Source organism: Schistocerca gregaria, chromosome 1 (genome assembly GCF_023897955.1).
Source record: "Schistocerca gregaria isolate iqSchGreg1 chromosome 1, iqSchGreg1.2, whole genome shotgun sequence".
Taxonomy (NCBI): Eukaryota; Metazoa; Arthropoda; class Insecta; order Orthoptera; family Acrididae; genus Schistocerca; species Schistocerca gregaria.
Window position 1 is genome coordinate 691696795 of NC_064920.1, and position 24196 is coordinate 691720990.

The following is a 24196-nucleotide window of genomic DNA, read 5'->3' on the forward strand; positions in this document are numbered from 1 at the left end:
TTGGAAACAGGTGAAAATCGGATGTAGCGAAGTCGGGATTGTACGAAGAATTATTCACGTCAGTGTATCCAAGGCGTCTGATTGTTGAAGATGTCGCAGCGCTAGTGTGTGGTCAGGCAGTGTCATGTAAAAGGAAAGGGTGCTCTGTGTGTGGACGAACTGTTAGAACTCGAAACTCGATAACAGCACCCTGTTCCTCACGCACCGACATACAGTGAGGTGACAAAAGTCGTTGATATCTGCTAACATCGTGTCGGACCACCTTTTGCATGGTGTAGTGCAGCAATCAACAAGGCCTGAACTCAACAAGTCGATGGAAGTCCCCTGCAGGAATGTTGAGCGATGCTGCCTATACAGCTGTCCATAATTGCGAATGTTTTGCAGGTGCAGGATGTTTTGCACGAACTGAATCCTCGACTACGTCCCATAAATTTTCGATGGGATTCATATCGAGCGATATGGGTGGCCAAATCATTCGCTCTAATTTTCCAGAATTTTCACGTCAAGAATAATTCCCCAGTGACAAGGCGTAGTTGTCTGGGCAAATGAAGTTCATGAATGCATGCAAATGGTCTCCAGGTAGTCGAACATAACCATCTCCAGTCAATGATCGGTTCAGTTGGACCACGGGACTCAGTCCATTCCATGTAAACACAGCCCATTAAGGAGCCACCTCCAGGTTGCACAGTGCCTTGTGGACAACTTGGGTCCATGGCGTCGTTGGGTCTGCGCCACACTCGAAACCTACCATGGGCTCTTACCAAGTGAAATCGGGACTCATGTGACAAGGCCACGGTTTTCCAGTCATCTGTGGTCCAACCGACGTTGTCATGAGCCTAGGAGAGGCGCTGCAGGCGATGTTGTGCTGTTGGCAAAGGAACTCCCGTCGGTCCTCTCCTGCCATAGCCCATTAACGCCAAATTTCGCAGCACTGTCCTAACGGTTACGTTCGGCTTATGTCCTACACTGATTTCTGCGGTTATTTCACTCACAAAGGGAGGCCGCCAATTGTGAAATTCAGATTCGATTCATACTGCCCATAATAAAAGATCATGGCCAGAGGTGTAATGTGGCAAAGCACCAAGATGCACTTCTCAGCCGTTGTCGAGAAAATCGACAGTTAAAAGAAACCGTTGCGGTGAAATACTCTCTACGATTAATAGTTATCTACAGCGTCGTGGCGCAGCGGTAAGCGCATGGGTTCATAATCCGAACGTCGCCGGATCGAATCTCGCGCCATGCAATTTTTTTATTATTAGTATATATATATATATATATATATATATATATATATATATATATATATATATATACAATTAACGAATTGCATATGCATGTTGGTGAGGCCGGATCGCTCTCCAATTGTACCGCCTCCATTTTTCCGTTTTTTTAACAGGGTGTACCAAAGCTCTCCCGTCCGCACTGATTTTCGACGATGTTATAAGTTGCGCTAGGGACCGCATCTGCCTTCTTTAGAAGTTACCAGGCAACTACGCTGTTATGCGCCAGCTCGTTTCGGCCCATTCATCATCTGTCCTTCAAATGTAACCAGCGAGTAACAGAGTTTATATTTCATACCTGCCACAGCAAATTTGTGTTCGTGGGGTCTCTAGTCTAATTCGAACGTTTGACTTACGCTATACGTATTCGTTTCGGAATATCGTTACCACGTCTTCCGTTAACTATACGTGGTTAACATTATGAATAGAATTAATAAAATTTGTGAAATACAACTTTGTTTGCGGAAAACATAATGATGTTCGAAGTCGCCAGTTTTTCCACGCCAAACCACTTTCAACAACTTATTATATGCATAATTGTTGCAACTGATTGCCGGGAATTGAATTACAAAAAACAAATACTAAAAAAAAGGTTGACTGGGGCGAGATTCGATCCGGCGACCTTCGGATTACGAACCCCAGCGCTTACCGCTGCGCCACGTCGCTGCAGAAAAATATTAATCGGAGAGAGTATTTCACCGCAAGGGTTTCTTTTAACTGTCGATTTTCTCGACAACGGCTGAGAAGTGCATCTTGGTGCTTTGCCACGTTACACCTCTGGCCATGAGCTTTTATTATGCGCAATATGAATCGAATCTGAATTTCACAATTGGCGGCCTCCCCCTGTCAGTGTTGCTTGTATGTTAGCACTAGCAACTCTGCGCAAACGCCGCTGCTCTCAGTCGCTAAATGATGGCTGTCGGTATGAAATTACAATGAAATGAGTACCCCTAGCTGCATACAGGCGTTGATATAAGTCAACTGGGACAGCTGAAAAATGTGTGCCGCGACCGGGACTCGAACCTGGGATTTCCTGCTTACATGGCAGACGCTCTATCCATCTGAGCCACTGAGGACACAGAGGATAGTGCGACTGCAGGGACTTATCTCTGACACACCTCCCGTCAGGCCGTGAGGCCCACATTCCCAACTTATTGTCCAGCACTGTATTCATAGTGTCCCTGCCCATTATACTCATTACTCGCGTTTTTTTTTATTTTTTTTTTATTTTTTTTTTTTTTTTTTTTTTTTTTTTGCCGATTTCCGTAAGAGTTAGGGCACTTTTGCGCATCCGCACAGAAGAATATGGTCAAATGGCCCTTGAGCTTTAACTATATATGTATACACTCCTGGAAATGGAAAAAAGAACACATTGACTCCGGTGTGTCAGACCCACCATACTTGCTCCGGACACTGCGAGAGGGCTGTACAAGTAATGATCACACGCACGGCACAGCGGAAACACCAGGAACCGCGGTGTTGGCCGTCGAATGGCGCTAGCTGCGCAGCATTTGTCCACCGCCGCCGTCAGTGTCAGCCAGTTTGCCGTGGCATACGGAGCTCCATCGCAGTCTTTAACACTGGTAGCATGCCGCGACAGCATGGACGTGAACCGTATGTGCAGTTGACGGACTTTGAGCGAGGGCGTATAGTGGGCATGCGTGAGGCCGGGTGGACGTACCGCCGAATTGCTCAACACGTGGGGCAGTACATCGATGTTGTCGCCAATGGTCGGCGGAAGGTGCACGTGCCCGTCGACCTGGGACCGGACCGCAGCGACGCACGGATGCACGCCAAGACCGTAGGATCCTACGCAGTGCCATAGGGGACCGCACCGCCACTTCCCAGCAAATTAGGGACACTGTTGCTCCTGGGGTATCGGTGAGGACCATTCGCAAAGGTCTCCATGAAGCTGGGCTACGGTCCCGCACACCGTTAGGCCGTCTTCCGCTCACGCCCCAAAATCATGCAGCCCGCCTCCAGTGGTGTCGCGACAGGCGTGAATGGAGGGACGAATGGAGATGTGTCGTCTTCAGCGATGAGAGTCGCTGCTGCCTTGGTGCCAATGATGGTCGTATGCGTGTTTGGCGCCGTGCAGGTGAGCGCTACAATCAGGACTGCATATGACCGAGGCACACAGGGCCAACACCCGGCATCATGGTGTGGGGAGCGATCTCCTACACTGGCCGTACACCTCTGGTGATCGTCGAGGGGACACTGAATAGTGCACGGTACATCCAAACCGTCATCGAATTCATCGTTCTACCATTCCTAGACCAGCAAGGGAACTTGCTGTTCCAACAGGACAATGCACGTCCGCATGTATCCCGTGCCACCCAACGTGCTCTAGAAGTTGTAAGTCAACGACCCTGGCCAGCAAGATCTCCGGATCTGTCCCCCATTGAGCATGTTTGGGACTGGATGAAGCGTCGTCTCACGCGGTCTGCACGTCCAGCACGAACGCTGGTCCAACTGAGGCGCCAGGTGGAAATGGCATGGCAAGCCATTCCACAGGATTACATCCAGCATCTTTACGATCGTCTCCATGGGAGAATAGCAGCCTGCATTGCTGCGAAAGGTGGATATACACTGTACTAGTTGCTACGGTCGCAGGTTCGAATCCTGCCTCGGGCATGGATGTGTGTGATGTCCTTAGGTTAGTTAGGTTTAAGTAGTTCTAAGTTCTAGGGGACTAATGACCACAGCAGTTGAGTCCCATAGTGCTCAGATCCATTTGAACCATTTGAACTGTACTAGTGCCGACATTGTGCATGCTGTGTTGCCTGTGTCTATGTGCCTGTGGTTCTGTCAGTGTGATCATGTGATGTATCTGACCCCAGGAATGTGTCAATAAAGTTTCCCCTTCCTGGGACAATGAATTCACGGTGTTCTTATTTCAATTTCCAGGAGTATATATATATATATATATATATGGCTGTCGGTCACTGCGTTGTCCGTGGTGAAAGGTAACGCCTGAAATTTCACATTTTCGGCACATTCTTGGCACTGTGGATCTCTCAATAATAGCTTCCCTAATGATTTCCGAAATGGAATGCCCTATGCGTCTAGCTCCAACTACCATTCTACTTTCAAAGTCTTTTAATTTCCGTCGTGCGGTCACAATTAACTCGGAAACCTTTTCACACAAACTACCAAAGTACAAATGATAGATCTGCCAGTGCACTGCCGTTTTATACCTTGTATATGCGATACCATCGCAAGTTTCGTATGTGCAAATCGCTATCCGATGACTTTTGTCACCTCAGTGTAGTTACGTTACAAACCGTCATGTAACACGCTACAATTCGGAGACATCAGGCGGCGAAGGGCTGCAAATATATAGACATGCAGAATAAAGATGTAGAGTGTTAGTAACGCTCGTTTTATTAAAGAAAAGAAGGTTTAAGAGTTTTCACATACAAAAATACGGAGGTATTACTTTTCAGCACGCCTTAATTGTACTAGTACTATTTTATAACCATGATCAGACTAATATGAAGTCTGCACGAGGAACCAATTCGCGGTGCCGCTTATTATCTAGTGGTACTGATACCGACTTCTCAGATACCTCTTTATAATAACACAGCGGCCCTGTGCACTTGCTCCACATCCGGAGTTGGAATTGGTCTGACGTTGCTTAATATATTACCGAAACCGGTAGCCATCATTTGAATTGAAATGTATTGACTGGTAATTTTTATTTTTATAAGGTACATTCGTGTACAGTCCAGCCTCGACAAAGATAAATATAAGTTTATTTCAGTAGCTGGCATATTGCAGACTGACCCCGTGTTAGCTCATTAGGTAAAAAATAGGTAACGGGGCGCTGTTTGATCGTCCTCTCCGTTTCGATGCGACATTTCTGAATGTTAAGTGATCAACAGCAGAGTGCCGAGTTCTGGCTTCAAAATGGTTCAAATGGCTCTGAGCACTATGGGACTTAGCATCTAAAGTCATCAGTCCCCTAAAACTTAGAACTACTTAAACCTAAGTAACCTAAGAACATCACACAAATCCATGCCCGAGGCAGGATTCGAACCTGCGACCCTAGCGGTCGCGCGGTTCCAGATTGAAGCGCTTAGAACCGCTTGGCCGCAATGGCCGGCGTTCTGGCTTTAGTGAATGAGTGAGCATCCCTTGTTGTGATTTGTCGAGACAGTCTCTTACATTTTGAAATTTTCCTACCGTCCTTTGTATTTGCCAGAGTCCGCAGCTCGTGGTCTCGTGGTAGCGTTCTCGCTTCACGAGCACGGGGTCCCGGGATCGATTCCCGGCGGGTTCAGGGATTTTCACCTGCCTCGAGATGACTGGGTGTTGTTGTGTCGTCTTCATCATCATCGTCATTCATCCCCATTACTGTCGGAGGAAGGCAACGGCAAACCGCCTCCTCTAGGACCTTGCCTAGTACAGCGGTGCGGGTCTCCCGCATCGTCTCCTCCGCTCTGTCAAGGAGTATGGGACTTCATTGTATTTACCAGAGCTCGCTCTTGTTTCTTCTGATAAATATTACTTCAGGCACAGTGCAGAATCCAGCACGATCGCTGGAAAGCGCCGCAGGAGTGCGCAAATTAGGTACTTAAACAATATCACCCTTTCATATTCAACTGCAGCTGTGATTCGCAATCTGAAGAGACGGTGCCAGATTGCAACGCGCGCGAGATAAAAACAGATGAAGAAGCTGCCCGTGGTCTCAGGAGTAAATAGCGGAGATGCAGTGCTCCAAAGTCCACCGTTTTTAATCACCTAAAGTGATAGCGGAAACCGATAATCGTAACCGTACAGCTGTTGCGAAACCGAGACAGCGTGGCAGTCAGTTCTGCGAAGACAACACACGTGGCGGCGCCGGTGGTGCCCAGCAGGCAGAGGCGAGCGCTGTGAGAGGACTGCCTGCCGCTTCGTGGCCCTTCTGCGGCCCGGCGTGCCTCCAGCAGCCGGAACTAATGCCGTTTCGGAATGGAGATCAAGAAAGCAGGGGCCGTGTCTCCTGAAGAGGAAGGTACGTTGACTCAAAAAAGCCTGCGAGGTTCTGTGCCGCTGCCGTCGGCAGCAGTAGCCGAGATCCCAGCCACGTGACCACCGTCAACAAACAAACTACAGGCTGCTGCCATAGCATCTGGCATCAAGCGGTCAAAGGCCGCCGTCACATTCGTACTGACATCGGGGGTTCCACCGACGACCGACGTCGGCCAAAGACCGTCGACCCTCTGAAAGCAGTATGCCAGTACGTGTTCTTCTGTGACAAGGAGAGAACACAGAAAGGTGGTAGAGGGGTCCAAATAGGCGAACATATGTATCGGCTTACGTAGATATTCGATAGTTTCTGAGAAACCGATGGTCAAAGTTTTCGAGGTACTTTATGTGCCTTTTACTCGGTAAATAGTCCAGCAGAAACGGTAGCAAGGTGGCTAGCGTCGCGGCTTCACGCTTTAGCGCCCTGTGTTCGAAACCCGATTATTATCTTTATTTTTTATTTATCTATCCATGTCCTTAGAACGTTACTACACCAATGTTTTGCAATGTATATTGGAATAATTTCAATGTATTTTGAAATAATTTTGTCATAAGATTTCACACACTTTTGAACATTTTTGAACAATACTCGAAATCATCCTGAAAAATAAAGAGAAGAATGAAATATAAGAATCAAGAATGGATGTAAGTGTAAAGTAGAAGAATATGAGAATTTAAAAAAAACTGTAATCCCTGAAAATGCCATACGCATATAGAATATAATAAATGTAAGAAACCCAGTTGTAATTTTACAAATAATACAACGCCACTTGTACCCCTTAACTCGATAAGAAACATTCGTGTAGTAACCTTCTACGGACATGTGTAAATAAGTGAAAAAATAAAATAAAAAACAACAATCGAATTTCGAAAAGGAACGCGAAATTGGGAAACCACGACGCTAGCCACTAAGCCACCATTTGGGCTGAACTTAAAGTTCGCTAAAAGGCATGTTAATTACGTCGAAAACTTCGACGGTCGTTTTCTCTGAAACGATCGAGTATCTACGGATAAGCTGAGACACGTGTTCGCATAATTTGGTTCCACTTCCACTTTGAGAAGTTTCTGGGAAATGGCGTTATGGCACTTGGCATGTTCTCCTTGCCACTACAAAAGAAGCCAGTACCAGAAGGTACAGACTTGGGTCGACGGTCGGCGGAATCCAAATCAGTTTGTTTATATCGGTGGAATCGGGTGACGTTCCCACACGTAGAACACGGATTGTAGAACTTGTAAGCTTAATGCAAGAAAGAAGGAGTATGTGGCATCCGGAGGATGAAAAATGTCATAATAGGCACATGCCTCGGAATCTAGGATCGCAGATCGCTACGTTATGAGAAACTACAGGTTTCAACAAGCTAATAATTTAATAATAATTAATTTTACGTTACTTTGTTATATGTTGTGCATGTTCTGTTTTTGTCTAGCTATTTCATCCTCTTCTCTATATTTAATATAGCACGTCATCTGCAATACAGAAAAATCCATGCCGCAAAATTTAGACATAAATTATAATCTCAAAAAATTGCATATTCAAATTATAAGGGTGCCATATATCAATTTTGACTATTAGGTACAGTAGCGGCTCTTTTCGGATTATGATAGATGGGCATTAACTATCTATGAAGTGTTATTACTGTTTATTGGTGTCTCTACAAGGTGTACCAGAAACATTGTGACAAACTTCTAGGAAAAATGGAGCACTTCATGAGGACTGAGAATTGCGTAGCATACCATGGCTGCAAACGTCATAGGTAAGTGGTAGCAGATATCGAAGACAGGAAAGGAAGCAAGAGAGCGTTTCATTTGAAACGTTTATTGGAGACACATAGTGTACGACGTAAATACTGTTCTAATGTTACAACACATGCTCGAAGGCTGTACTATCAGACGCAACACATTCCTGACACGGTGGAGTACTGAGTGCCGGACACTCACGAACATACCGGGAGTTTCTTTGATCCAAGCAGCTGGACAAACGATACTTGCGATGTGGATCATTTCAGACTGCACAGGATCTCGATACAAGAAAGATTTCACAGCTGCTTACAGAAACAAATCAACCAAGGCTCGATAAATCCTGTAAGCGTGGAGGACAGGGAACTGGTCCACCACGCACAATTCATAGATAACTAGAGGCGTATGACGACATTTGTGACCATGAGTTGCTATGCAAGTCTCGATCCTTTTAAGGTGTCCCATCTGTCCTAGAAACCTGTCGCAACATTTCTGAGACAGTAGCCTCGCGATTATTTTGTGTGGGGTGGTATGTAAATGTGGAGAACGTGTTTCCACTTTTCAATCCTTTAGGTGTTCACACTATTTTATTCTAAATTTTATGTTTCTCTTGCACACATAGACATAACGGGTGGTGGTGGGTAGTGTTTAACGTCCCGTCGACAACGAGGTCATTAGAGACGGAGCTCAAGTTCGGATTAGGGAAGGATTGGGAAGGAAGTCGGCCGTGCCCTTTCAAAGGAACCATCCCGGCATTTGCCTGAAACGATTTAGGGAAAACACTGAAAACCTAAATCAGGATGCCCTGAGACGGTATTGAACCGTCGTCCTCCCGAATGCGAGTCCAGTGTGCTAACCACTGCGCCACCTCGCTCGGTAGCCATAACGCTTTAGGGTAACTGACGTATGACTGTTTTGTTGAATTTATATGAAGTTCTTTTAATACCAATACCTTCAATGCAGCTGTTGCTGTTATACTGCCAAAAACTGGCGTAGGAGATCGGACGCGCTATGACCAGCCCGTTTGCCGATGTGACCTCTGACGCCGGCGTCTGGCAACCGTTGTCAGTGCCGCAGCCTTAGGGCAGCGGCGAAGCCTGGTAGTGGGCAGCTCTCGGGTTCGAGTGTCGCCATCGGAATGTGCGTAGATTTAAAATGGACCATTACTTTTTGTTTCGTGCATAGCAGTACAAATAAATAACTAATTTAAATGCATCGGCTGTATCGTAAGAACCGCGAATATAACTGTGCTGGACGTGTAGCTCTAGAAAATATTATTTGTGTGAGTTAAAATATACGAAAGTTGGAGTCAGACCTCAAATATCTTAGCCAGCGGAATGTGTGATGTCCGAAGGGTAATAAAATTAAAACATAAAATAAAAGTACTTTCATCTTTTATTGTATTAAAAACACGGGTTGCTCCGTATGAGCAACGTAAAGTTCCATTTGCTTGTTAAAAAACAGTCTTCGTGCCTATGGTCGTCCGGTAGCGTTCTCGCTTCCCACGCCCGGGTTCCCGGGTTCGATTCCCGGCGGGGTCAGGGATTTTCTCTGCCTCGTGATGGCTGGGTGTTGTCTGATGTCCTTAGGTTAGTTAGGTTTAAGTAGTTCTAAGTTCGAGGGGACTGATGACCATAGATGTTAAGTCCCATAGTGCTCAGAGCCATTTGAACCATTTTTTTTTTTTTTTTTTAAATCTTCGTGCCTGATAATGTGCGAAGATGCCACTTCGCATTGCTGAGCTTTGGTGTAAGATTTTCCTTAAAAAATAAAATAAATAAATCAACATCATTACAGTGCAAAATTGAATTGTGCAGTGTCAGAGGCATTTTGGTATTGTTTATTTCCATTATTAACGTAATTGTTCATATCAAATGGCTCTGAGCACTATGGGACTCAACTGCTGTGGTCATCAGTCCCCTAGAACTAAGAACTACTTAAACCTAACTAACCTAAGGACATCACACACATCCATGCCTAAGGCAGGATTCGAACCTGCGACCGTAGCAGTCGCACGGTTCCGGACTGCGCGCCTAGAACCGCGAAACCACCGCGCCGGCCAACGTAATTGTTCACTGTAGAGAATGTATTGCATAACACGTACTTTCTAACTGCCTTTTGTAAGTCAGTTTGTTGTGGTAATTTATTTGTTGTTGTTGTGGAAGATTATGGAGTTGTTTTCGGCTAATCATAGCCAGTATGCGCTTAACGTAAGCGAAAGAGGCAAATAAGAGGGAAAGACTGGTGTCGGCGTCTCGTCCACAGCGATACCATTATGGGTGGAGGTCGAAATAACATTGGACAAAGAACTGTAGTCTTCATAATAAGCCTGGTAGGTCTTAACCAAATTTTCCTGAGATCGAAAAAGTTGAAAACATATTTTCTCCAATCTTGTAAGTGTCTACGAACTGCCGCCCAACGCGTGTTTTCTTTTAGAATCAAGTTCTTTGGCTTGTCGTCCGCTTTGGAAACATAACGAGATCCTCATCAGCCTGTAATACTGAATCTTATCTGCAGCAATATAAGTCGAACTTCTGTTTACAGAGTCATCTACTGAGCTCAGTTTATGACAAGCGATATCATTTCCAATGAAGCCATCAATTAGCTGGGACAGTTAAGTGCCCAAAAGATATGAATGTTGCAAAGAAATACAAGCAGTTTGTACAGCTTGTGTACCGGCTGGTTATAATTAAAGTGCAGGTACTCACGGAGCTCAGAGTGAGCTGTAATTATCATATGGCAGCGAAATTTGTTAGACATGCTAATGCGTCAATGCGGAACCGATTTACGCTGGAAAAACAATCAGTTCCAATTGTGGCCAACAGTTGCAAACCTGGCGTTGTAGACATGGCGATATGACATCCATGCAGATATTTAACAAGCCATAACGTGAGTGAACAATATGACTGTAGCGAAGAGACGCCCTGCGCCGTTATTCAAACACTTTTAAGTGAGCGGCGGCAGTTTAGAATTGCATTGAGAGAGTATCGTCCACTGAAAGATCAAACGGTTCAAATGGCTCTGAGCACTAAGGGACTTAACATCTGAGGTCATCAGTCCCCTAGACTTAGAACTACTTAAACCTAACTAAATTACGGACATCACACACATCCATGCCCGAGACATGATTCGAACCTGCGACCGTAGCAGCAGCGAGGCTCCGGATTGAAGCGCCTAGAACCGCTCGGCCTCAGCGACCGGCCACTGAAAGATCCGAGGAGCTTGGTGTGACACCTGGAAGAGGAAAGCGTCCTATCACTGGGGAAGTTATTATCTTATTCTGATGATTCCTATGAAAGACACATGATAACTGACACGCAGTTTTGGTCAAATTCTCTAAATTTATAATTCAGTCACATCACGACCGACAACGAAGGCATCTCGTGATGTAGATGGAGATAACAGTAGCGCAATCATGCAAAACGCCAGATATTATTCATAAATATGTAACAAACAAGGTTTATTTCAACGAAGGAAGTTAATGTGTACAATCCTATTTTAAAACAAGTTAATTCTAGAAATAATTTTAAAATCAAGTGTACTGCAGAAGGGGAACATGTTCAACACCTACAAAGTCATCCCCCTCTTTTTGTTGGTGTCATACTTAACTTTTCCATGTATGTAATAAGCCTCATCAAGAAACCAGAAATACATGTAAAGAGACAAACTGCATAAAAGCAGTGTTATTTAGTCTTTTTGTCTCGGCTGTGAAAGTAGGAAATGTCGTCGTGTTGCCTTTCTGCAGTGAGCAGTTCATTTCTGCCCATGGCTCTTAGGCTCCGCATTGTAGAGAGCATACTTACTAGCCATTTTTTGGTTTGGCCAATGCTTCCACCTCTTTAAAGTCGCCTGTACTACAATCTTAGCAACAACAGTGTCGCTACTTGTATTCCACTGTGGGAGGTTGTAACAATGTAAAATTGTACTGAAATGCAGGAAAATCTGCAGCGAATTGACGCATGGTGCAGGGAATGTCAATTGAATCTCAATGTAGACAAGTATAATGTGCTGCGAATACAAATAAAGAAAGATCCCTTGTCATTTAGCTACAATATAACAGTTCAGCAACTGGAAGCAGTTAATTCCATAAATTATCTGGGAGTACGTATTACGAGTGATTTAAAATGGAATGATCATATAAAGTTGATCGTCGGTAAAGCAGATGCCAGACTGAGATTCATTGGAAGAATACTAAGGAAATCCAGTCCGAAAACAAAGGAAGTAGGTTACAGTAAGCTTGTTCGCCCACTGCTTGAATACTGCTCAGCAGTGTGGGATCCGTACCAGATAGGATTGATAGAAAAGATAGAGAAGATCCAACGGAGAGCTGCGCGCTTCGTTACTGGATCATTTAGTAATCGCGAAAGCGTAACGGAGATGATAGATAAACTCCAGTGAAAGACTCTGCAGGAGAGATGCTTGGCAGCTCGGTACGGGCTTTTGTTGAAGTTTCGAGAATATACCTTCACCGAGGAGTCAAGCATTATATTGCTCCCTCCTACGTATATATCGCGAAGAGACCATGAGGATAAAATCGGTGAGATTAGAGCCCACACAGAGGCATACCGACAATCCCTCTTGCCACGAACAATACGAGACTGGAATAGAAGGGACAACCGATACAGGTACTCAAGATACCCTCCGCCACACACCGTCAGGTGGCTTGCGGAGTATAGATGTAGATGTAGATGTAGATGTAGACGAGGTTGGTGTTGCTGTAAGTGACCATGCAAGGAGTGCCCCAGGTAGTGCTATTGCTCGTGCACTATCTCGAGAATTGTCAGTCTCATGTTCAACAGTACGGAAATGTTTGTTGTCTATTTTACACTGGGATCTGTACCAGATCCAGATGGTGCAGTAACTGAAACCTCATAATCCACAACAAAGTTCTGAAATTGCTTTTCGGTTTCTGGCACGGACCGAAGTTGATGACATGTGGCCGAGCAACAATCTGTGGAGTAACGAGGCACATTTTATGCTATAGGGCGCAGTAAATACGTAGAAATACCTAATTTGGGGTACTGTTAAACGACGTGTTCTACACGAAGAGCCACTGCACAGTTGTCCCGTTCCTAATCCACTGTATATGGAAACATTTCTACTATACGTCTTACATTCCACTTACAACGTTAGATTTGCACTAAGTTACGCTGCCATATGATAATTACAGACCACAATCGACTTCTGTGGGTAACTCTCTCTCCCCGTCCGAACAGCCCTTGGAAGGCCCAACGGCACCGAGCAGCCGCCGTGTCATCCTGAGCCCACAGGCGTCACTTGATGCGGACATGGAAGGGCATGTGGTCAGCACACTGCTCTCCCGACCGTATGTAAGTTTACGAGACCGGAGCCGCTACTTCTCAGTCAAATAGCCCCTCAGTTTGCCTCACAACGGCTGAGTGCAGCCCGCTTACCAACAGCGTTCGACAGACCGAATGGTTACCCATCCAAGTGCTAGCCCAGCCCGACAGCGCTTAACTTCGGTGATCTGACGGAAACCGGTGCTAGCACTGCGGCAAGGCCGTTGGTACTTCTGTAGGTAACTGCACTTTAATTATAGCCATCCGGTGTATATCTTATTTAATCGGAAGTATGAATTAAATGACTTTCCACACGCCTTAGCTGCGCCTACTTTATGGATTAAGGTTATTTTTACCCTTGTTTTGTTTCTGACTGCTGAGATGGTCTTCAGTGTTAAGAAAGACTAGGTTCGATGAAAAAAAAAAAAAACCATCCTCATCATTAGATACGATCGACAACAATCAGAGGGGACTAGATATTATCTCCCCTCTTAATGTATTTATATAGTCTCCCTTTTTAAAAGCGTATTGCTTTATCTGTATTCGCTACGCTTTGGTGAAAAAGTACTCAATCGTACACACATTCGTCGTACGTACCAAATCTGGTTATGGAGTGCAACAGCTGGCGTCAAACTACGAATAGTAAAATTTTGGATTATTTGAAACTTTATCGTCTTTCAAGAAAATTTGCATTTTTTCTGTTTATCAGGTTTTTTTTCAGCTGCAGCGTCTATATTATCGACATTAGGTTCTCTATAATTCTGTAACGTGATTATCAGATCAAGTATTCTATAAAAAGTGTTTTTGGAAATTTGTGGTATGGCTTATGGGACCAAACTGCTGACGTCATCGGTCCCTAAGCTTACACACTACTTAATCTAATTTAAACTAACTTACGCTAAGGACGACACACACAATCATGCTCAAGGGAGAACTCGAACCTCCGACGGGGTGAGCCACGAGGACCGTGACAAGACGTCCGAAACCTCGCGATAAGAAAATGGTTCTCACAGAATAAAATGAAGATGTAAGATACTTTATTTCCGCAGAAAACCTGGTTTTCTATAGAGTTGCACTGATTTACATACAAATTTAAATATGTCCTCCGTCTACCATTTTGAGAAAGGGCTCTACCAGTCCGTAATAGTGATTTGTCCTCCGTCTATTATTATGAGAAAGATCTCTATCAGTCCGTAGTAGTTCACAGAGTCGAGAAACTCTTGTCAACATCCATGCTCGTCACAACAGTGGCTGACGACACTAAGATGTTCATCAGTGAGAATCAGCACTTCTCTCGTATATGGCGTCAACTGTGTTTCCCAAATTACATTTGTTAGTGCTTGTGGCCAAACGTGCTTAAGAGGCTAAAAATAATCAAATCCCATGCTTTACCTGAGAATCTGATAGTTATTCGATTTCTGAATGCACAAAACGTGACAGAAACTGTCATTAAGCATTTTTGATCTCTGCTTAGGGGACTGGCGATATTTTTAAATTCAGGACTTGATGCCGATTGCGATGATCAGGGTCGCTGTCTGTCAAACGACAGTGAGAAAATACTGTAGAAGAAAGAATTGATGCAGTTGTTACAAAAAACATTAGTTTTCAGTCACAACCCTGTTTCTCGAAAAACAGCAAACAATTCCGCAGGAAACAGATATAGGAGCCACACTTGCCTATGGAACGAACAGCACGTCACGGGTTGAGGGCACTGGCAGTGATTGCTCATTGACCGAGAGAAAGGAAAGTCTGCTGCGAGAAGCCACGTCGCGCATAGGCTCAGCCACTATCACCACCGTTAGCCTGCCGTTACCATCTCGAACTTCGCCACAAGTGTCCAAATTCATCATAATTTAGCGAAGACTTCACATAAAGTACACTGTTCCTGCGTAACGACCTCCGTTAACACGATATCGTACTTTAACTTCCACCAAGCCATTTCGCTGTCTACACTTTTATCGTATTTATCCACTTCAAAATTCTCGTTATTGTGCCTTAGATTTAGAGAAAGCTTTTGATAATGTTGAGTGGAATACTCTCTTTCAAATTCTGAAGGTGGCAGGGGTAAAATACAGGGAGCGAGAGCCTATTTACAATTTGTACAGAAACCAGATGGCAGTTAAAAGAGTCGAGGGGCATGAAAAGGATGCAGTGGTTGGGAAGGGAGTGAGACAGGGTTGTAGCCTATCACCGATGTTATTCAATCTGTATATTGAGCAAACAGTGAAGGAAACAAAACAAAAATTCGGAGTAGGTATTAAAATCCATGGAGAAGAAATAAAACTTTGAGGTTCGCCGATGACATTGTCATTCTGTCAGAGACAGCAAAGGACTTGGAAGAGCAGTTGAACGGAATGGACAGTGTCATGAAAGGAGGGTATAAGATGAACATCAACAAAAGCAAAACGAGAATCACGGAATGTAGTCGAATTAAATCGGGTGACGCTGAGAGAATTAGATTAGGAAATGAGACACTTAAAGTAGTAAAGAGAAAATAACTGATGATGGTCGAAGTAGAGAGGATATAAAATGTAGACTGGCAACGGAAAGGAAAGCGTTTCTGAAGAAGAGAAATTTGTTAACATCAAGTATAGATTTAAGTGTCAGAAAGTCGTTTCTGAAAGTACTTGTATTGAGTGTAGCCATGTATGGAAGTGAAACATGGACGATAAATAGTTTGTACGAGAAGAGAATAGAAGCTTTCGAAATGTGGTGCTACAGAAGAATGATGAAGATTAGATGGGTAGATCACATAACTAATGAGGAGGTATTGAACAGGATTGGGGAGAAGGGAAGTTTGTGGCACAACTTGACTAGAAGAAGGGATCGGTTGATAGGACACGTTCTGAGGCATCAAGGCATCACCAATTTAGTATTGGAGGGCAGCGCGGAGGGTAAGAATCGTCGAGGGAGACCAAGAGATGAATACACTAAACAGATTCAGAAGGATGTAGGTTGCAGTAGGTACTGGGAGATGAAGAAGGTTGCACAGGATAGAGTAGCATGGAGAGCTGCATCAAACCAGTCTCAGGAGTGCCTTACCCTGTTTCGTCAGACAGAAACTTCTTTAAAAATTGTATCTCTTGTTCTCGTAGCCTTTATTCCGCTCGGCGTTTTTGATATTTATAAGAACAGTAAGATACGATCTTCGTTTTGAAAAAGAGGTCTATTAGTTTCGAGATTTCACATGACTAGTTGTCACAGGTGATAAATTTTTATAACTGTTTAAAACACAGCGCAACAGGTATCTTTCTAGGTTTGTTTTGAAAAGGAAAGAATGAAACTTACCTGCATGTACTGGGAGGTTATTGCTACCTACATTCTTTCCATGCATAGCATCTGCACGTGCTTGCGTATGGTGCTCGCAGTATGTGCGTTGCATGCCTTTGTATTGTGCACTCAGGTTATACCCATAGAGTAAATATCTCTGGAGTGAGCATTCACATGCGCAGAACAGATTTTGTGTTGTCAACATACATTGCCGGCCTGGTCACGTGATCTCGGGACGTCTTGTGTCACCACATCCGTAGTACAGACGGATTCTTTTCGTACGTATCGTGGATTATTTATATATGTTGCGCAGACATTTTAACAGTATCCATTTGATACCGGGAATAAACCAGCTAAGCCGGCCGTAGTGGCCGAGCGGTTCTAGGCGCTACGGTCGCATGTTCGAATCCTGCCTCGGGCATGTATGTGTGTGATGTCCTTAGGTTAGTTATATTTAAGTATTTGTAAGTTCTAGGGACTGATGACCTCTGAAGTTGAGTCCCATAGTGCTCAGAGCCATTTGAACCATAAACCAGCTACGTAACTTTTAAGGGCAAGTGATATTACATTCTGCTTCTTTGCGATAGGTGTCACAGTACGCCAGTACTTTTGCGAGTGTCCGAAAAACACAGAATTTGCCACACATTAGCGATTATATCCCTGCTAATACGTCCTTTTTTTCTTGCATTTCTGCGTATTTATTTTCTCGTTTTTGCGACCTAAAGCACAATTTTTCTTACTGGTGGAACTTTGAGGTATTTATTCAACGCATTTTAAGTACTTGATTCCAGTTTATTAAATAAATAGTAGTCTGAGTAATCTATATACATAATCGACAAGTCACTGATAAATGCATGGAGGATAGTATTTACTGAAACAACTAACCATTCCCTTTCCTGTTCCACTAGCAAATTTACGAGAGGAAGCGACTGTTTGTAAGCTTTTGTACGAGCCATAATATCTGTTATGTAGTCATAAAATCGTAGAAAAATAGGTCTGCATAATCAAGCCTTCATTATAAGTGTGTCTCTTACTAATATGATAACTATAATTAGAGCTACATGGAATGTACCCATGAAAAGTTACTATCCCTCCGTTCACATATTTTTCTTTGCATCCGTAGCAACAGCAGTAATTCACTCTCGCTATTGCACTATCAACAAACGGTGAAACACAACAAAAACTCTTGATATTATAAACTTCAAACGCTGCAAAAAGCACACACGCACAGCGAAGTCCCGAAAACACGTGACAATCCTGGTTTAATGTTGATAACATGCGCAGAATGCAATGCTCACTCATGAGATATTTACTCTATGGTTATACCTGCGTGGCTACGGACTGACGTCATGTCATCCTGCCCTGTCTAATGGCGGCGCCTACTCAGACATTACAGGTCGTGGGCACTTGGGACAGGTTACAACGGCGTTCTAGTTGTTGTTGCTGCTGATGCTAATAACGACGAAATACTGCCTGTTTTGTCTAAAAGAAGATTCGGTGCAAAACTGCTATACCAACGATTTTTAAATAGATTTTGTACAGGCTGCTACCAGTCACAATTCTTTGCTACATTGCTTAAATAATTTTAACATTGCAGCGTGTTTCGAGACTCGCCTCACCATCACACAAAAATGAATACGGATATATCTATATACGTCACTGGAAAACATTCATTATGTTTTCCAGGCTACTGTGTATGCCAACCAACATCCAACCAATGGAGATTAATCCCTGTGGGTAAAATAACAAAATCTATCTCACGCTGTCAATAATTCTGGCCACACTCAATGCTTATATGTCTCGTTTATACATCTTGCCACAGCTACGTGACTCCCACGCTGCTACGGACAATTAATATGTGTACCATCTAAGGATGAATCGCTAGGTGGTTCGAAAACATTGAAGAACAAAACCAAAAGCGACTGGCTGTAGTAGTTTCAAGAAACTTTTTTATTACAGTCGCAGTGCTACTCATCCATAATGGATATATATCGATGATTCAGCTGCCCCTACTGCTGGGTTTTACGCAACCCACAATGTCCAAATTTTTTTTTTTTTTTTTTTTTTTTGCAAAATTTTCATATTATCTTGCTCGCTATACGCAAACTATTAAACCTACAGAAGAAAATGGAACAAGACATTTTTGTAGCAAATTTAATGTAGTTAGTAGGTCGCGTTTTCGCTATAGGCTATAGTTTTCGCATTATTCAAGAAAAACGTACAAAAGTGACCCTCAAACTTTTTTCTAACAGCTCGAAAACCGTGGCCTCCAGTGACAACGGACCAAATGGTTCAAATGGCTCTGAGCACTATGCGACTTAACTTCTGAAGTCATCAGTCACCTAGAACTCAGAAATAATTAAACTTAACTAACCTAAGGACATCGCACACATCCATGCCCGAGGCAGGATTCGAACCTGCGACCGTAGCGGTCGCTCGGTTCCAGACTGTAGCGCCTAGGCAACAGATCCCAGTATAAAATTTAATTAATAGATTTCTACAAAAACTTTCTGTTCATTGTTTCCGTAGGACTAAGAACTAGAAAACAAAGAATTGTGACTAATAGCAGTCTGTATGAAACATGTTTCTATACTTAAAGAAACAGTCACGGGGGAATAACAGCCAATATGGGCAGAATTTGTTATCAACGATATGTTTTTATCAGTCCTTTAAATCAGATAGTGATGTGTGTAAAGCTGCTCGACGTGTAGTTAATAGAGCAATAAGCAATATATATGCAGAGAAATGTTCTGGCGTCCACCATTGACTTCACGGTGCGCAAAACACAGATCCCTGCGTCACAGCTGAACATTTGTATCTTTAACAGCTTGCGGGAGAGCGCTCCAAGCTATTATCGTGTGAGTGCAGGTTTTTATTTTTACACATGTGTTTGCTCCCCACGTACACCGTTTTAACCGATGTTTCATTCTGATGAACAGTGTTTCCCCCCCACCGCAGATTGTTTTCAGCTGATAAAAAGCGTCCACAAATGCGTCATAACTCTTGAACGAACCAAGATAACGGAACGCTGTGTAGCAAGCACGCATACTCGTCGTGATACCATGATTTAGGGTCTATAACATTCTTTAATGTGTCCTAAGCTGCCTGACCGTTTGAGTTTCTTCTTTAAATTTTCGCAGTTCGTGACAATAGAGATGTATGATAGGATAAGACTTCTCGAAGGCCGTTGACGTATGTTTCATACGCTGATTAACGCAAGACTCTGAGCGCTGGGATAACTTAGCTTGTTAACGAGGTAATGTTCCTGCCGCACTACGAGCTTTGCCACGACGTGAGGCAATCAACAAGTAATGCAACACTTTTTTTCTGAAAGCAGGTTGGTTTTAGTCAGGATTCCAATACACAGTACTAGCCTCCACTCTTTTGTCTACAAAACCTTATAATCTCCGTTCAATGAGGTGGCTTTACGCCACTTTACTTGGGGTGGGAGGGGGGAAGGGGGCACGTGGTGAGGGGGCCTGTATGGCGAAATGGTAGCACGCTACTGGTTGACGTCGGAGCCAACATCTTACTGCATCAGTAACTTCCTCATCGTCCACGTACTGCTTCTCACGGAGTGAAATCTTCATTGGACCAAACAGATGAGTCTCAACGTGCGAGATCCAGGATGTTGGGTGGGTGAGGAAGAACAATGCGGTGACGTGTGGAAGCTCCTATCGGCAGACTTGTAGGAGGCCTTGCGTTGTCATGGAGAAGGAGACGTTTGTATGCATTTTTTGAGGAGACGAACGCGCTGAAGTAGCTTCCTCAATTTCTCGAGAATGCCAGCATATATTCCGTGGTTTGCCGTTGCATCATGAAGGAGGACATCGAACAGAGTAACTCCTTCAGACCCCAAGATGACTGTCTCCTTGACTTTGCCAGCTAAGGGAGAGCCTTTGAACTTTTTCTTCGGAAGAGATGTGGCGTGGCGCCACTCCATAGATTTCCAAGTGATGAAACCATGTTTCATTGCCTGTTACGATTTTCGACAAAAAAAATTGTCACGATCAGCCTCTAAATGCACAAGAAATTCCACACAGGTGATCCTTAGTTGCTCTTTATGGCCTTCTGTGAGGCGACGAGGAAAGCAGCGGGCACACACTTTGAGTTCACAAACAGGAGGACGAGTGTGTCAGAACTACCAACAGAGACGTCCAGCTGTGCACCGAGATGTTTGATTGCGATCCGTCCATCACCTCGAATGGGAGCGTCCGCACTCTCCAATATTGCAGAAGTCACAGCTGTGTGCCGCCAGTCGACACGCGAAAGATCGGACAGGTTTGCGCGACCTTGTTGCGATGAAGAAAGACGCCTCGCCCAAGGACTCATCGTGGTTTTGTTCACTGACGATCTCCGTAGACGCTCAGAAAGCGCGTATGACTGTCAGCGATACTCTGATTTTCCACCATAAGAAACTCACTGACAACTCTTTACTTGAAACGTACCTGCGTTACAGCCGTCGTTTTGAAGACTACGTATAGCGCCAACACCTATCGGAACTTCATGAAACTGTAGGGGCTGAAGCGGGAACATTTCACGATGTCCCAGAACAAATTGCGCATGTTTTTCAATCGAAATCGGCCGAGGAAGAAAAATGTGACTGAACACCCCTCATTTTATGTAAATCACATCGTAAACTCAAATAACTTACGGGACTTAACAGCTATGGTCATCAGTCCCCTAGAACGTAGTAAACCAAACTAACATAAGGACATCACACAACACCCAGTCATCACGAGGCAGAGAAAATCCCTGACCCTTTTTTTTGTAACCATACGTATTTATTTAAATATATTAACAACGATACACTAAAAAAAGACATTTTATTCTATTAACCTATTTTATTCCTAGTGTTGGTTAATATTACTGTCATTTTATATGTTTTCGTTTTTATATTTTCCTTTTTCGTTTTTCTCTTATTGTTGTACCTTAAGCCTACTCATTTTTTTGGAAGAAACTTTTTTTTATATATACTACAGAATATACCTAAATTGAAGAAGAGAGAAAATTTTGTCATATTACATAACAGAAGCAGAAAGGAGAGTATGAGTAATCAATAGAATTTTATAGGCACAAAGTAAAGGAAATCATTTAAAAATATCTAATAATAAGAATGAGTAGTTGGCGCTTTCCACTAAGTAATGCTTCTTTTCTAGTCAGTATAGTACAAATAATGGAAGAAAAGTTAAAAAACTGATTTCACTAAGAAGAAACACTTTAAACTACTATACTTCACTATCTGATGCGAGAAGAGAAAGCACTTTATCTTTTGTGTTGCACTTACTCACTATCACTGCACACGTTATTCTTGTGGTGAGTGTGGTGAGGTGGCTGGTAGGGGCGCTGAGGGTTGCAGGCTGGGAAGGACTCTGGCGATTGCTGTCTGCAGTGGAATCTGCAGGAAGTTTTTGAAGTTCTCGCGGTAGCGCCTGTGCTGCTGGGCCGTCTTGTTCTCCTCCCAGAGGTCCGTCAGGGAGGCCAGCTGGTCGGTCTGCCTCCACGCTACGATGGCGTGTGCCGTCATGGCGGGGATCCAGAGAGTCGCCAGTCGCTTGTGCCGTGGAAATGCGTTGCAGTCTGGGGCGGTGATTGCTTCCACTGTGATGCTTCCCGGCGCCGTTCTGTTGATGTGGGCCACCATCTGCTGGCACGCTTTCCAGATGTTGATGGCATTCCCTTACGTGAATCGGTGTTCGAGGGTGTCGGTCATGCCACATACGTCACACTTGTCACTTGCGACGTGTTTTATCTCCGCCAGTCTTTCTTTGGTTGGTTGGTTCCGTTCTGTTAATTATTTTGTACCATGTCTCCTTCGCATGTTTAGGCAACACGTTTTCCGAGACGTTCCCCCATATTTGTTTCCAATTGTATTGCGGTAGTTTGTGTTCACTTTTGTTTTTTGCCGGCTTCCCCCTGAGGACCCAGTATATTCTCTTGGCTGTTCTGGGGCTGGGGTTCGACACGGTGTCCAGAGCGTAACTTTTGTTGGCGTAGTGCAGCCTGACGTGTCGCATTCTGAAGGGAGAGAACCCGGGCGTGGGAAGCAAGAACGCTACCGCACGACAACGAGCTGCGGACAGTTCACAAATACAACAGACGTACATATTAAAATCACATTGACACCTTTGGCGAGCGTCGCACACACCTGCGGCCGAACGTGTTACCTACCCAACAGTGAGCTGGATACGCAACTTATTTATGGGCGTTTGTACTACTGATAAAATCGTTGTAATACAGATAAGTGTTTTGAATAGTTCACTAAAGAATAAAAATAATTCCAATTTCTAAAAATTCAAAAATTTAAGAGCGGGATTGTGACTAAAATGCACACTGACAGGCATAAAAAATTATCCATCAGAAAGGAGAGGACGAAACGAAGTGAAACTTGGCGTTTTTGAGGGGTAATGCAGTATAATTTCAATGATTAAAAAAGTCAAATTACATGTACCGTAGATTTGGCAATATGAACACACGGCTGGTAAATTGTCAACGGGATGTTACTCCCTCTCATGCGTCCAAGGATACAATGACTTGTTTGAGAATAGTATCATGCAGCCGTTCTATTCCATCTTTAGGCTACCTGTCGGAAAACTGTATTTGTTAGTTGTTGAATGGAGATACAACATCGTTGTTGCAGGTATTCTGCACAAACTGGTTCACAGATGTTGGCCACTGATGGAATCGTGTATAGGATTTGTGTTAACCCCGTCAGCGTCAGTTAAGACCTGAAGATCGTGTACTGAAGCACCGAAACTGGTAACTACATAATAAATAACATCGTGAGGACAGGTGTAGTTGTTACATTTTATTACATAGGAAGTTGTAACTTTCCCTCGATATCCAGGATTTTAGTAACGGGACTGTGTTGGCGTCCAATGTTTGTCACGAATGTTTTATTGGGGACATTCTGGGGTATCTTGCTGGCCAAGGAAGTAACCCAAAATTATGGAAGCAGTTCATAGGAACACCTAATGTGCGTGAATCAGTGTTAGTTCGATAAAAGATGGTGCCAAGATTCTGTCTTTGAGAGGTAACACTTGATGACACAGATGTCTCTGACGTAGTGTTGCGCCGTCAGAGCTCCCTGTGTCAATATCAAAGGTAACTTGAAGCCAAACTCGATGGTTTCCCACATGTTAACATTAGTAGTGAAAATCTGTGGTACTCGGAACATGCAAGAATGCACCGTCTCACCTCGGCAGCACTATCCTCTCAGTGAGAACTGAGATCCATCGCAGAAAATGATGTAACGCCACTCGCAGCAGTCTGTGCATCCGGCTACGGCAGGCACCACCCCAAAAGCAACCATTTTTGACTTGGTGTTACCAGCAGAATACGCATGGCACGGTGTTCCAGCAGTCTAGCAGTTGTTCGTCTCCGACGAATGATGGTGACTTAGGGTGTTGAAGTTACTCCATTACCTGTACCCACATGGCAGACAGAAAAGTATTCGCGTAAGCCATGTTTCACATACAATACATCGATCCTTCCTTGGTTTTATCAGACTTCTCTGTCACAACCTCGACAATGACTGCGGCTTCCAAGCTCCCGTCCAGACCAGCGTTCAGTCACTACAGCTGAATGGTTGACAAGAGT

General features: G+C 44.0%; 1 protein-coding gene across 1 annotated transcript in view; it reads left to right on the forward strand.

The window, feature by feature from the left end:
• The first annotated feature begins 6130 nt into the window (after positions 1-6130).
• Positions 6131-24196, forward strand: part of LOC126364640 (tyrosine-protein phosphatase non-receptor type 13-like) — a 729752-nt gene continuing 711686 nt past the window's right edge. The window contains exon 1 of the mRNA XM_050008074.1: positions 6131-6276. Coding sequence (XP_049864031.1) covers positions 6234-6276 — 43 coding nt within the window. The 5' untranslated portion in view covers positions 6131-6233. The remainder of the gene's footprint in view (positions 6277-24196) is intronic.